The sequence below is a fragment of the Myotis daubentonii genome, chromosome 20 (genome assembly GCF_963259705.1).
Source record: "Myotis daubentonii chromosome 20, mMyoDau2.1, whole genome shotgun sequence".
In the NCBI taxonomy this organism is placed as follows: domain Eukaryota; kingdom Metazoa; phylum Chordata; class Mammalia; order Chiroptera; family Vespertilionidae; genus Myotis; species Myotis daubentonii.
This window is the reverse complement of record NC_081859.1, coordinates 12,650,007-12,664,925: the sequence shown is the minus strand read 5'-3', so window position 1 is coordinate 12,664,925 and position 14,919 is coordinate 12,650,007. Positions and strand designations below refer to the sequence as shown.

General features: G+C 43.2%; 1 protein-coding gene across 3 annotated transcripts in view; it reads left to right on the top strand.

Annotated features, from left to right (window-relative positions):
- The window catches only part of AKT3 (AKT serine/threonine kinase 3), a 210,059-nt gene that overhangs the window by 169,981 nt on the left and 25,159 nt on the right, over positions 1–14,919 (top strand). For all 3 annotated transcript variants that reach the window (XM_059677347.1, XM_059677346.1, XM_059677345.1), the window contains 2 exons: positions 2,001–2,123; positions 10,749–10,877. In XM_059677347.1, coding sequence (XP_059533330.1) covers positions 2,001–2,123; positions 10,749–10,877 — 252 coding nt within the window. The remainder of the gene's footprint in view (positions 1–2,000; positions 2,124–10,748; positions 10,878–14,919) is intronic.

Genomic DNA, 14,919 nt, shown 5'->3' with positions numbered 1-14,919 from the left:
TGTAGGAGCATCCATAAGTTTTGTCCCGTAGATGAGTGGGTAGTAGGTTTGATGTTATTTTAAGAAAATTTATAAATTTAACCACTATTTTCATTTCATTAGAATGCTACCATAAATCTACAGATCGGCAAAGAGGGCACAGGTTCCTTCATCAGTTAGTGATATTTTGCATAAGGCAGTGGTTCTCAACCTGGGCTGCACATTAGAATCACCTGGGAATCTTTCTAAAATCCTGATTCCTGGGCCTCATCCTCCGGAAATTCTGTTTCTTTGTGATGGGGTGGGGCCAACTCCCTGTCCTTGCTTGAATGGTAATGGATTGTGTATATATGCCTGTTTATATGCATTATATATTATAATACATAATATCATATATATGTGTGTGTGTATATATATATATATACACATATATATATATATATGCTTATATAAAGTAAATGGAATTTTAAAAACACCCATGAGGAATTATATACATTAGTTTGATTTTTGGCATAGCATGTTGGATTCCTGGTCTGACACAGTTAACATTTCTGCATTGAGAATGCCTTCTATCTTTGATGGTGTGTCATAGATTTTATGTGACTTTTTATTGGCTTTTTTTTTCTTACTTGAAGTAAACATAAACTAATGATGGAGTCCCAGTCAGTAGCATCTTGGAGTTGATAAAATAGGGCAGTATGATAGAGCATTAAAGCTTCGAGACTATCGGCCTACTAGTTTAGCTTTGCTTTAACTAGGGTTGAGCTAGTCATTTTGGGTGATACTAGCAGGTGCATGGTATTACCTGTCTCTCTTTATTGTGACAGTGGGCTCGGCACAAAGTTTATGTCAATACAATGACAGACTCCTCGGCGGAGGTGGAGGTGGGAAAGGGAGGACGGAATCTTGGGGCACCTCCTGTGCGTCACCTGAGTTATGGTGTGGTGTGCGAGGCACAGATGTCGTTCACTGGACCTGTTAGGAATTTGTAGAAGTGCTGGGAGTCACTCCTCCGTGGGAAGATTCTGATTTCTGATCTTGCAGTCAAGGCTCACTTCTGTAATCACAGACGTGTGCGGAGCATCTGCCGTGACACCTGGCTGTGTACTCAGCACCGTCAACAAGCTCTCCTGCTCTTGGGTTTTCTTGGTCGAGTGAGATAGTCCGACAGGGGTCCGTGTGCCTGACGCCTGCTCCTTCTCTGCCTGGCCCCACTGGGAGATGGGGGAGGCAGCCAGATAGGGAGCTGACTGCTTGGGGGGCCGGGTGCGGGGCCACCGAGGGCACCCATACATACTTGTCGGCCCCGAGTGGTGACTCGCTGAGGAGTGGCTGGGCTCAACGTGTGTGTTTGTATGAGAAGAGATGGGTGCTGTGGCTCGTTTTGAAAATAGAAAGAAGAGGCATTGAGAATTACAAGGGGGACAGTGGAGCTTCTCGGACGGCTGTGGACATCACTGCAGTAAAAACACACGCCTTACCGTTTCTCACCACAGAGAACACGGATGCAAACTGTGGGGACGTTTCTAGAGGCAGCGTGACGAGTCAGCGGTCGTAGCGCAGACCAAGGCCGCACACATCAGCGTCGGCACGTCAGCAGCCCTTCCTTTGGAATCAGTCATAAATCGGGTCATTAACCAGAGCGACCACACCCCCGCTCGTGTGCATTTATTTTAATGACGCTCAGCGCCTAATCCGGGGGAGAGCGAGGCAGCCGTGGAGCGAGGGGGGCACGCAGTCAGCGGCGCGCCCCCCTGCCTCGGAACGGAAGGTTAAATGGGGGGCAGGCAGGATGCCCGCGGCAAGATGGGTGTATTGATTAAAACGCTGCCTCCGCAGCCCGCAGACTCCCCCTGGAAGCCTGGGCGAGAGGAGCCAGCTGCTGCCGAGGAGGCTGCGTGTCCGCGGAGAGTACACCCTCTATCATCACAATATGGCGAGGAGAGGTGTTTTATGTTTGTGTTAATTTCCCCACTAAATCAGTAATTATTACAATCCCGGCCCTGCTGTTTACCCCGCAGCTGTTTTTCCATTTGTCGAGAGAGCGGGTGTTCTCCGAGGACCGCACGCGCTTCTACGGCGCGGAGATCGTCTCGGCCCTGGACTACCTGCACTCGGGGAAGATCGTGTACCGGGACCTGAAGGTAAGAGGACGCACAGCCGCACTCCGCGTTCGCTTTTGCAGGGGCTGCGGGGACAGGCAAAGCAATTACAGAGTGACACAGCTCGGGGGAAAGCAGATCTGGTCGGGCAGACACGCGTCCTGTGTAAGGATGTAGTGACGGCACCCGAGAGGAAATTGCATTCACTGCTATGTATGTCGCTCCTTTACGTCCAAGATTTTTTTTTTTAATATATTTTATTGAGTTTTTACAGAGAGGAAAGGAGAGAGATAGAGAGTTAGAAACATCGATGAGAGAGAAACATCGACCAGCTGCCTCCTGCACACCCCCCACTGGGGATGTGCCCGCAACCCAGGTACATGCCCTTGACCGGAATCGAACCTGGGACCTTTGAGTCCGCAGGCCGACGCTCTATCCACTGAGCCAAACCAGTTTCGGCCAAGATTTTTTTAAAATATGTTTTTCTTGCTTTCAGAGAGGAAGGGAGAGGGAGAGGGAGAGATAAACATCAATGATGAGAGAGAATCATGGATCGGCTGCCTCCTGCACGCCCCACATGGGATCGAGTCTGCAACCCGGGCATGTGCCCTGACCAGGAATTGAACCGTGACCTCCTGGTTCATAGGTTGACGCTCAACCACTGAGCCACACGGTCCTGATTGTGTTCAAGATTTTGATGTATAAGAATTTCTACTTGACTGCCCTGATGAAGTATGATCTACCAGTAACAGTTTCATAACAGTTTTGGTTTTCTGTAAATGTGCTGGATAATGTTAAACATCTGATTAAAAGTCAAGTAACTTCGCAAGTGACATTTGAAAATAAGTTTCATTATGATAGTCTAACATCTGATGATGTATTTTGAAGAAATTTTATAATCAATAAGACTTTATTGGAGGGGAATATGTGGTTTGATTTTGGTATTCACTTTTTTGGCGGATTAAACACCTGGAGCATTTTAATATAGCATGGCATTGGTTTACTTTTGCATTTTAAAAAGAGCTGTCATTGTTTTCTTTTTTAAAAAATATATTTTATTGATTTTTTATAGAGAGGAAGGGAGAGAGATAGAGAGTTAGAAACATCGATGAGAGAGAAACATCGATAGGCTGCCTCCTGCACATCTCCCACTGGGGATGTGCCCGCTACCCAGGTACATGCCCTTGACCGGAATCGAACCTGGGACCTCTCAGTCCGCAGGCCGACGCTCTATCCAATGAGCCAAACCGGTTTCGGCTGTCATTGTTTTCTTGATAATTGTGACTTTACTTCTCCAAGTTCCTCTCTGATGAGACCTTCGGAGCAGCTCCGGGATTAACCCAGGACCTCCTGGTTCATAGGTTGACGCTCAACCACTGAGCCACACGGGTCGGATAGGAAGGATGTTAGGCTTTGCGGCCCATACAGTCTCTTTGCGGCTCCTCAGCTCTGCCATCGCTGCAGGCAGCCCAGACAGCATACAAATGAGTGAGCCTGCCCGGGTTCCCGTAAAACTGCCCACCCAAACAGGCAGGAGGCTGATGTCACCCACGGGCCAGTGCCCTGAGCCCTGGAGTGGCTCCCCGAGGGCGGCAGTGATTCTCGTGACACCGTTCGGGATCACAGGGGCCGCGTCAAGGAAGGTTGTTCCGTGACATATTTTGTACAGATTCTAAATGTGACAGTCTTACTTTCTCAGTAAGTAAATCATATGTAGTAATCCTGACCCGTGAATATTTGAAGCAGAATTGCTTTATTTATTAAGCACTAGTTTATTTAAAATGTAATTTGATTTGTAGGAATAGGGGTTACAGGCGTCTTTGATGAAATTGTTTGTATCTCCATGTTGCGACATAAGGAAGAAACCACAATGACTCGCCTCACTCCCATCCCACCCTTCGTTAAGTACCCATGATCCTTAAGAATCTAATTAGTTAAGCAGTTGTCTAGGTGACTTCGAAGTGTTCCTGTCATGTGCCTATATGTTATGAGTGGCCCTAAGGAGTAACCACCTCATAAAGACTTATTTTACGCGATGTCAGTGAACTATAGTATGTATGTTTGCATATTATAATTTATCGAAGTATAAAGAAGCTGTAAGGTACTGTATTTAGGAGAGGTGAACTATGTGATGATGAAACATCCAGGTCAGGGATGATGGACTACATGCCACAGTGGACCAGAGATGAACACAGATCAATGGTGTAACTATGTCCTAAAGCTTCTTATGACCAGGAATGTGACAGAATGCAGCATCCCTGGATCTGATGTCCCCATAGCCAACTAATACTGTTATGTTTAAGTGTCTGGGATTTTTTTTTAGAAAGAAATGGGTTATGTGGTATAACAAAACTTGCAATGTATGTTAGATGGCATTTCCAAATTTACTTAGAAATAGTTAGCTTTTTTCTGCCCGGGTCACCTCCCCCCACTCCCACTTTGTATTTTACGAATTCTGTTTGTAGGAAGAAGGCGGGGACTTATAGATTTAAGGAAATAATAATTTTGAAGTAGTTGGTAACATACCCAAAGCGTTTAAAGCCGGAAGGTAGAATTCTTAGCCTAAAGAAACAAAGAAAAGAATGCCAGCATTGCTTGAAGCGTGGCATCACTGAGATGGTCTTGGTCAATATGGGCCATTAACTATGTTACCCATTAACCCTGTTACCGTGAATATAGTGGTGTATTGACATTCATTAATACGATATTCATTGCCCCATCCTTTCTGATGATGGAAAGACTAAATGTATTATGTTAGATTATGTTAAACATCCATTATGTTAAATTGCAACATAAAGAGCCTACTTATATATGACTATGAGTCATGCACTTACCATATACCTAGACCACTCATTTTACTAGACAATTACGTGATCTCTGTTAAGTTCATTTTTAAAATAAAACCTTACCTCACTTAAAAGTCTAAGTAACTGTACGAAATGGGGCCGAAACCATATAAATGTACATGCAGTGCAGACAGCGAAACATTGGAAGTTCAGGCAAATGTTACCTGGATCCGCAGGGCACAGGGCTGCACAGATTAGAGGGAGATCCTTGAGTTGGTATCATAGAAGTTGAGAGCTGACCCATGGTTAAGTCACTAGAAGCCTCGTAAGTGACTCACAGTCATGGGTGAGTTGGTGGCATCGTCAGGATTATTGGAGCCCATGAATCCTCTCTCCGGTCTGATGTTCTTGTCATTCCCTCATTCTAGAGCTGAGATGACATCTAGATGGGGGGATGCACTGAGAACTCCGGGAGATCTTCGTAAACCTAAAATCCGAACACAGTTGCCAAAGATAAGAGAATAAATGTTTTAAATATATTTATACCAGATGTATTTAAAAAACAGCATCACCAAAAACTGGTTTAGGGACCCACTTGGATCTGTCTCAGAGTTGCCTCTGTCATCGTCTTTTTAATGCCCTTGTGTTCATTCAAATACATTTAGATAATTTCTAGGACTCAGCGATGGCACAGAGGGTGGGTTCGGAGAATCTCTTACCACCGCCCTCCCAGTCCCCATCAGTTCCCCGACATTTTCACCCCAAATAAACTCGCAGTCCAAGCAAAAACAGCCCGCTGACTTCACACACTGAGCCCCCAGACATAGCGCCCAACTCTACTGCTACCCAGACAGCCCCGCCGGATCCCTCTTTTATAGAAAGTTTACGCCAGGGCTACTAGAAGCCTCTCCCATCTCAAAAATTAAATTGTACCGTTGGGCTGTGTTCCTAGTTTGTAGCAAATTCTTCAATAGCTTAGCAGCCCAGGTGGGGCCCTCACTGAATCCTTGGCCTGGGAAGGGCGGAGCGAAGAAGTGTTTCCCACCCAGGGTGTCAGCCCTCTAATTCCAGGGCCACTAGGTTCCTGCAGGTCAGCGTGGGCGCGTTTGGCACTTGATACCCATGAGCCTGGTCTGCAGAGTGCAGAGGGCCTGTGCAGTCTCGGTGCAGCACTGAGTTTGGTACCATTGTGCTGAGGTGGGTGTAAGAGTGAGGGAAGGAGCTGTTTGCTTTAATGTTTGACAGCCATCAGAGCCCTGAGGAGCTGCTGTTTTCATCCCTTTGTTTAGTCTCACTGTCCGCCATTTAAATAAAATGATACCTAAACGATATAGTCACATATATTAGGATACTATATTTAAAAGTTTCAAAGCATTTAAACCTTCTAATAGCTACCTTGGCGTGTAGGAGAGCAGAGCTTGCCAGCCTGCATGACACGGCCGCCGCCCTCAGCCCGCAGGTGGTGAGAGGAGCCTCCAGCCAGTCACTCCCGGCCTGCAGCAGCCTGTGCCCTGATCCTGGCCCTCCCCACAGCTTCCATCATCTGGTGTACCAGGAAGAGCGGGGCAGGTTCGAGAAGCCCCGCAGAAAACACAGCTTCGGGTTTTTAGAGTCTCATTTTCTTCGGGGTCCCTCCCAGCAAGAGCAGAAGGACCGTAGTGCTTTCTTGCTACAATTTCCTGTGCACAGAGCGCAGAGGGCAAAGATTTCCAGCGCTCACGTTTTCTCATTCAGACCCTGAACCAAGACCCTCCGTCACACATGCCTGTCCCCTCCAACTGGGTACAAATGTCGCCTTGTTATGGGGACTCCATGAGGTACATTGTCTAATATTTTCTCTCTCCTCGAAGTGTGCGCTGCTCTGAACGGTTAGATGACAACCCTGTGATGTGAGTAGCCGGCATAACCAGATTTCTAATACATAATGTTCTCTCTCCAGCCCCCCGTTTGTCTTCATCATTGCTTTTGCCAGTGGGTGCACCCGTTAAGCATGAGCAAATGCCCGTGTAAACCAGGACTGACTATGGCGATAAAACAGATGCACTGACGTTCATCCGGGGAGAACCTGACCGGTCAGCGACAGTGTGCACGTTGCAGTTTGTGGCTAACAGAGGAAAGAAGGACAGCCAGGATGTTGAGGAGAGAGAACTAAGGGGAGATCGTTGGTAGATGCGTGCACCCCTTCTTTACCTAGTGGCAGCGCTCCGAGGGCTGGGAGGCCTGTGTACGTCAGTGTTAGGTGTGTGACGCCTGGGTGTTCGCTCTGTCCAGGTCTGTGATCTGCTTGGAAAGGACTTCCAGGTGATTGATTTCGCGCATCCTCCACAACACTGATGATTCTATTTTTTTTTTATTTATTTATTTATTTTTATTGCTTAAAGTATTACAAAGGGTATTACATATGTATCCATTTTATCCCCCCGCCCTAGACAGTCCCCTAGCCTCCCCTATCACCCAGTGTCTTATGTCCATTGGTTATGCTTATATGCATGCATACAAGTCCTTTAGTTGATCTCTTACCCCACTACCTCCTGCCCCCCAACCCTCCCCGGCCTTCCCGCTGCAGTTTGACAATCTGTTTGAGGCAGCTCTGCCTCTGTATGATGATTCTATTGATTGATTGATTGATTGATTGATTGGTTTCAGAGAGGGAGAGAGAGAGAGAAACATCAGTGATCAGAGAGAATCATTGATCGGCTGCCTCCTGTACGCCACACACTGGGGATCGAGCCCGCAACCCCTGGGCATGTGCCCTGACTGGGAAAGGAGTCATGACTTTCTGGTTCAATAGGTCCATGTTCAACCACTGAGCCATGCCAGCCAAGCTCACGAATGGTTCTTATATGTTCCAGAGAGTTGTTATGCATCTGTGTAAAACACCTATTTTAACAAGAATGGATATTGAATTACCCTGGCTTATCCTGTACACTGGATCCAGGCTGGTTTTTTTTTTTAAGGTGATGCATGTCTGACTGTCATTCATACTGATGGGGGACGAGTTGTTTCTGTCATCCCTGCTCAGCAAAGTGATATTTCAGGACGGTGAGAGTAGAAAAATAGTTGATGGGAAAAGGTGGACACTATTGTACAATAACTGGCTTTAATGTTATGAAATATTTGTTTTGCTTGTTTATGCAAAAGAAATTATTGCATATTGAGACGTGTTTTTGCCCTAAGTCACTGAGCTGACAAAAATATTTCGTAGGGTTTTGTTCTTAAACTTTCTTCCTTCCTTTAAAAAAAAGTGTTATCTAGACAAGCACGCACCATTCTAATAATTTACACATCGACCATTAAATGCTATCCTGGTAAAAGCCCGAATGGCAGAGCAGCTAGAATGACCGGTCGACCAGTCGCTATGACGCACACTGACCACCAGGGGGCAGGCACTCAATGCAGGAGCTTCCCCCTAGTGGTCAGTGTGCTCCCACAGTGGCTGGCCAGGATGAGCTGCGCTCCCACAGTGGCCTGCCTCTAGTGTTTAATAATGATCAATGCATTCATTGGATGCTTCCAGTGTGTTAAGTTCTGGAGTCAGTATCTCGTTTAATTCTCAAAACAATCGCATTCTGTTGCTGCTGTTACTTGCAGATTGTATAGATGAAGTTGAGGCACATAGAAGTCCGTAGCCCAAGGCCACACAGCGAGAAAGGGTAAAGCTTGAATTTACGTGTGAGTTCTCTAACTTGAACCCCACACTCGTATTCACTGTGCTCTTACTGCCTCCACGCAGTGTGCTGTCGCCCCGCCATCACGCCCCTCACCCCACCTCTCAGTCACCCCTAAGGCTGGCCTTATTGCTTCCTGAACCATTGTAATGTTTTAAAGCTGATTCATAAGACGAGGAGGATGGCCTGGTTTGCCCAGGAAACCCCCTTATGTTCTGGGCAAACTGGAACTCTCAGCCACCTTCAATCCGTTCCTTCCCCAGCCCTGTCCCTACACCTCACTCATTCCTTGTCCCTCAGGCCTTGGTGTGAGGCTCAGAGATTTTATAAGAATTTTTTATGTATTGGTAAAAACAGATTTATTAAATATTTTTAAAAGATTATACAGCATTTGAAGAGCTTAAGTGTGTTCTATTTGTATATACTATAATACATTGCTACATTTAAGCCATCAGCATCTTCTTAAAAATTAGCAGCAGGACATGTATGTTTTTATTCAACAAACCAACAGACCCTCCAGGATATACTCCCGATTCTCATTACAGCGAGCTCACAGAGGGAGCAAGGAAAAGGGAGAAGGGAGAAGACTGGAAGCATGAAGAAGAGATGGACCCCTTGTCATTTATGCAAATTAGGCTTTACTTTTAGGTTCCCGCTAGTCGAGAAGCATATGGAAGGTGCAATATTTCTGAATTTAGATAAAATACAAGAACTTTTATTTTGTGAAAAGCTCAGCAGCATCGCTTCTCCGGACTCTATGCCATAAAGGAAGCGTGTATGAAGCCTGTAGATCAGCCAGGGAGCACAGCGAGAACCACACCTGAGGACATGTCTGTCTGGTCTGCCCTTGCGTGAACTCAGCTTGCTTTACTGCACTGAGTTTCTGGTTTATAAGACAATGGATGCTATAACAGTATGATGTCATCCCATTTTATATGCAGTCATTTATGTTCATATATGGCAGCGGTTCTCAACCTGTGGGTCGCGACCCCTTTGGTGGTCGAACGACCCTTTCACAGGGGTCACCCAAGACCATCCTGCATATCAGATATTTACATGACGATTCATAACAGTAGCCACATAACAGTGATGAAATAGCAACGAAAATAATTTTATGGTTGGGTCACAACATGAGGAACTGTATTTAAAGGGCCAGAAGGTTGAGAACCACTGACATGGGGTTCTGTTTTGAATTGGATATTGACTTCAGAGTTCAGGTAAGCACTTGCACAGATCATCACACTAAGGAGTAGAATAAATTGCCTACTTGTTTAGTCAGTTAATTTTCACGCATTCTGTTAATAATTTCTCACGTGTGTTTGTATCTACATGAGTGGGTGAGGGTAGGCCCCATGTCTGTGAGGCTATACGATCACAGCTCAGAACTATGCGTATCTATGTGTGATGACAATCATAACTTTGGGTTCAAAATAGGAGAGAAAAATGATCAGTTATTTATGTTATTTTTAATGATACTGGCTTTGCACAAACTCCTTCTATGCTGGCCTGTCATAATTTTCACTTGAGGCAGATGATCTTGCCACTTAGTTAAATCTTTGAGATTCTCTTGGGGGTGTTTTCATTAATGGCTTCAAAGAGGTTCCAATTATATAATATTTGTGCTATATATTTTCCTTAACTGTTGACTGTTTGAGTTTGACATTCTTGACCTTTTTATGTTTGAAAGGGTTGGTATTTCTTTATCACAAAGAACTGCAAAAGAAGATGCCACCTTACCTTTCAAAACACGATTTAGGTTTGATTTGCAACCACCACCAAAAAACATTTCTGTAAGTGACTATTTTATAATAGCAATAGATTCCCAAGAGAAAGTGTTGAAAACCATCTGTGTGTATCCAGAAAAAGATACTCATCTCTTTGGGATTATTTAGGTCACAATTTATTTACATAAAAAGAGGATTGGTTTTTGCTTTGAAAAATTAGGTGAGCTTTAGTTCTCAGAACTTACACAATAATGGCTCTGACTCCCATTGGAGTAAAAAATCAATTAATTTCATCATCAAAATATTTGATAAAACATGTTTCTTTTTATATAGGAATTACGAAGCTACAAGGGTTTGTGAGTCCTGAAAGTTCTATTAACTATGTCCTCTTTCCAAAATCTCTTACTCAGCATTCATAATTGTTTCCAAACAGTATTTTCCTAGATTTGAGGACTGTAGGATAATCATGTCATTTTTCTTCCTATGCAGTTGGAGAATTTGATGCTGGATAAAGATGGCCACATAAAAATCACAGATTTTGGACTTTGCAAAGAGGGGATCACAGACACGGCCACCATGAAGACCTTCTGTGGAACCCCGGAGTACCTGGCGCCAGAGGTGGGCGGGGCTCCGTTCAGACAGAAAGGGGACATTGACATGATGCTCGCACAGGGGACATTTCAGCATGAACAAAACTTGCAGTTCCTGCTGTTTTTACCTGAATTTCAACATGAATCAAATCTATTTTTCTTCCACTGTTTAACATGATATTATAGGGCAAAGATATATATTTAAATTAAATTTTATAAACTTGATGAACATAAAGGTACGAACTCTAGTAGAGTAAGTCCATTTTTAATTGGCTATATCCGTTAAATTTTTTTGATTAAGCCTTTTTTGATTCAGTTATTAAAACAGAATAATTGAATGACTTCGAAAATGTTTACCGTTCTATCAACCATTTGGATTTTCCTTGGAAACAAAGACACTGACCATTTGGATTTGAGGTGCTGTGGGTTTTCGTAATTATTAGGAAGTATTTCACTGGGAGAGTTCATGAAATGACAGCAGCCCCCACTGACGACCCCACGCAGAGGGTCCGGGAGACTGGCTTTCTTTGTTTCTCCACAGGCATAGATTGTGCGTCTGCTGTGAAGGGGTGTTTTTCTGGGCGTTGTGGCTACGGGAACAAGACACAATGGACAGTGCTCTCAGGGAACTCGCTCTGGAATAGGACTGGGAACGCTCGTGCAAACCGCACCTTTTGTTTCTCTGGAGTTCACTTTCCCTGCCATCCATTTGCCTGGGATGATGTTATCCCATTTTTCGAATAACAAAATTAGTTGTGTCACAGTTAGGGAAAATTAGTTCTGAAGGAGATAAATACATCTCATTTTAAAAGCAGAGGATCAAAGAAACAGAAAAGATACTGTTCTAAATGAAAATGTCCTCAACTGGAGAACAAAACCAAGAACATAATGTGAGAAGAGCCTAATTGTTTCTAAATAGAAAGTTTATAATTTCTAAGAAATTATCAATTTTTTTCTTAAAGACAAGAAAAAGACAAATATATATATATATAAATTTTAATATTGCAGAAGTCTGGTCTTTAAAAGCAGTTTACATATCCATGGCTGTTACAAACTGATTCATAATTAAAAAATCTTGCCCCTCATTTTTATTGGGGAGAATGATTGTAGTTACTATTTGAGAGTGACAGATCTCGAAGCCACTAACTTCTCATGCAACTTTAATTCTTATATTTAAGCTTTTTTGTCAAACACGTGTTTGTTACATTGGGATAATTTTGAATGCGTTCACTCTTTTAAAAGCAAGCATCGAAGTTCCTCTGGTCTTGGATGTGAACCCTTTCACTAAGGACACTCATTCATTCACTAAGGAAATACTCATTGAATATTCATTAGGTGTCATGCATTATGTTAGGTGCTGGGAATAGAAGGTGGTAAGAAATGGTTTTCGTCCTCAAGTATCTTAGTGTTTACTAAGGTGATAAGCTGTGGAGAATAATGATTACTGTGCAAACTGTAATTGCTGTACTGGAGTTACGTAGGGTGTGGCAGGATTAAAGGAGAGACATGTGAGCCTGCGCAGGGAGCAGAAGAGAAGAGGCAGGACCCATGGATCGGGTGGGAATGCAGAGTTAGGTTGGGTCTCGTGAAGAAGGGAAAACCACTTTGTAACAGAGCAAGGCAACGCTGATCAGATGGTCAGTTAGGGCGGGGATTGGCAAGAGCTGAAACTAGCTCTCGCCTTACTTGACTCGGTGTCTGTCACCTTTTTGAACCTGGAAATTTCTAGTACTTCCCTTGGTTAATGCCAGCCTTTTCTTAAAAAAAAAAAAAATTATTGATTTCAGAGAGAGGGAGAGAGAGAGAGATAGAAACATCGATGAGAGAGAAACATCCATCGGCTGCCTCCTGCACACCCCCTACTGGGGATCGAGCTTGCAACCCAGGCCTGTGCCCTGACCTTGAATGGAACTGGCCCCCTCCTGGTGCATGGGCTAGTGCTCAACCACTGAGCCACACAGGCTGGGCGCCAGACTCCTCTTGAGGGCATAGAAGTCGGAGTTGTGTGTCAGACCTGGATACAGTGTTGGGCGCTGCTTCTCTGGGGACCGGCTCCCCATCAGCATTTCCCCTCCTCTTGCTGTAGACTTGTTTACAGGATACAGAGACCTGGCTGCAGCTCCCCTTTCTGTACCTTCTCCATTGTCTTATCTGCCGGAAATACTTTTCTATGTAAAGACAGGTGAAAGGCATTTAAAAGATGCTTCAAAAGGACTGAAAAGTCAGCTCAAAAAAAAAAAAAAGGGAAACATATGTACTACTATTTGTAATACTTTAAACAAGAAAATTAAATTTTAAAAATAAATAATAAATAAATTTTAAAAAGCTCAAACCGATTAATTGGGCTATGTAGCAGATTCATCGCTGATTTTTAAATAAACTTAAGTTTTAAATGAACTTAAGTTTCTTCTGTGGCAAAGACCGCCAGAAAAGATACATGTTATCGTGTAAAAATGCCATTTGTTGGAAAAGGAATATTTTTAAAATATTTGTTCTCGGGTCTTTTGATGAAGAATTATAGATCTTTAGTGTTACAGGGCCGGGGAGGCCAGGAATAATGTATTTGTCAAGAGATTGCAGAAATGCAGTCCTAGCAGTAAGACAAACTATGCATTTGGTGAGCTGCAGCTCAAAAAATGCACTTGCACACATAGTTATAAATGAATGCGTTTTCGCTCCTACTGCCACTGGAAAGAAATAAACTTGACCTGCCATACATTATGGACAGTAATATATTTTGCGGGGAATTTGTTTTTGCAAACTCTACTCTTCTTTTCACTCCTCGAAATGATTAAAAGAAAAATAAAATTAGAAATCACGCATCAGACCTTCCTGTTACGGTTTATTATCCGAGTTGGCTCTCACCGAACCCAAGCCATTTTATGCAGTGCTAATTATTTAGTCTCAGCTTTGCTCTTGAGTTAGCAGTACCTGATCAACCCTCCAACTGCAAAACAGTCTGAAAATCAAATGCGGCTCACATGCAAGACCCAACAAAATTAAAAGTGTTAAGTGCGTTTTGGCAGTTCACTTTTATTATGCCCAGTCCTCAAATGTACCGGCACAGAGTCATCTGCACGTTAGTTATTTTTCACGTGTTTATGCGATCACACAAAAAGTACACGCTAAAAGGAAGCAGATGGTGACAGATGGGGGAGGTTGAATAAGGTGGTTTTGGAAACCCAGAGACATGCACTTCTGTAATAGTGTAAAAATAAAAATTATTTGATAATCAAGTTAGAACTAACAAAAAGATGGCCAAAAAAAAATGACTGAATTGTTGGGAAATGCATAGACTGTAGTTGCGGTTGCTGTTCAGAGAAAACGTGTTTATAATTTTGTTTTACATAACGGGAAACATTTTTTTCCAGTGGATGAATATGTATTTTTGATGCCTTCTTAAATTTTAGAACCTCATTTTTAGAAAACATCCACGTACTGTCATTGTATTCATTTTTCTTTTGAAACCTACCAGCTTTAATACATTCTATATAATCCAGATTTTGAAAATATCTGAAATAGACCAGAATATTTTGATACAAAGATTCGCTCAAAGCCATTGTGATGTTGTATAGATAATAGTACCAACGGAAATTAAATTCTATAGAGGGGGGTGTCTAAAACCAGAGATCAACATAATTGCTTCAGAATGAGTTGGGAGAAACATGTAAATTACAGCAAAGGTCGTTGGTAGCATGGAGCAGTGCAGGCAGGGGGAATAGTTAGAACCTAACTAGATTTAAATGTATTGAATGGAATTTTATTTACTTATTTTAAATGCAACAAGAATAAATGTAAAAGGTGCCATTTTATGGGCTCTTTCAATGCTATCGTTAGATCTTAAGAGGAATAAATGCGGCCCAAGTTATTTAACGTTTGCACATTTCGTCTGTAGGTAAACACAGTAGCTCACAGACGTACATTTTGCTTGGCCCCTGGACACAATCCGACTATTTCTACCAGATTGTGAAACTAAGTCTTAACACTTCTAAGATTTTTGTGAAAATGAGAAGTGGTGCTGGTAGCCTTTCTGAAGCTGTGTTGCCTCCCTAATACTTTATTTCGCTATG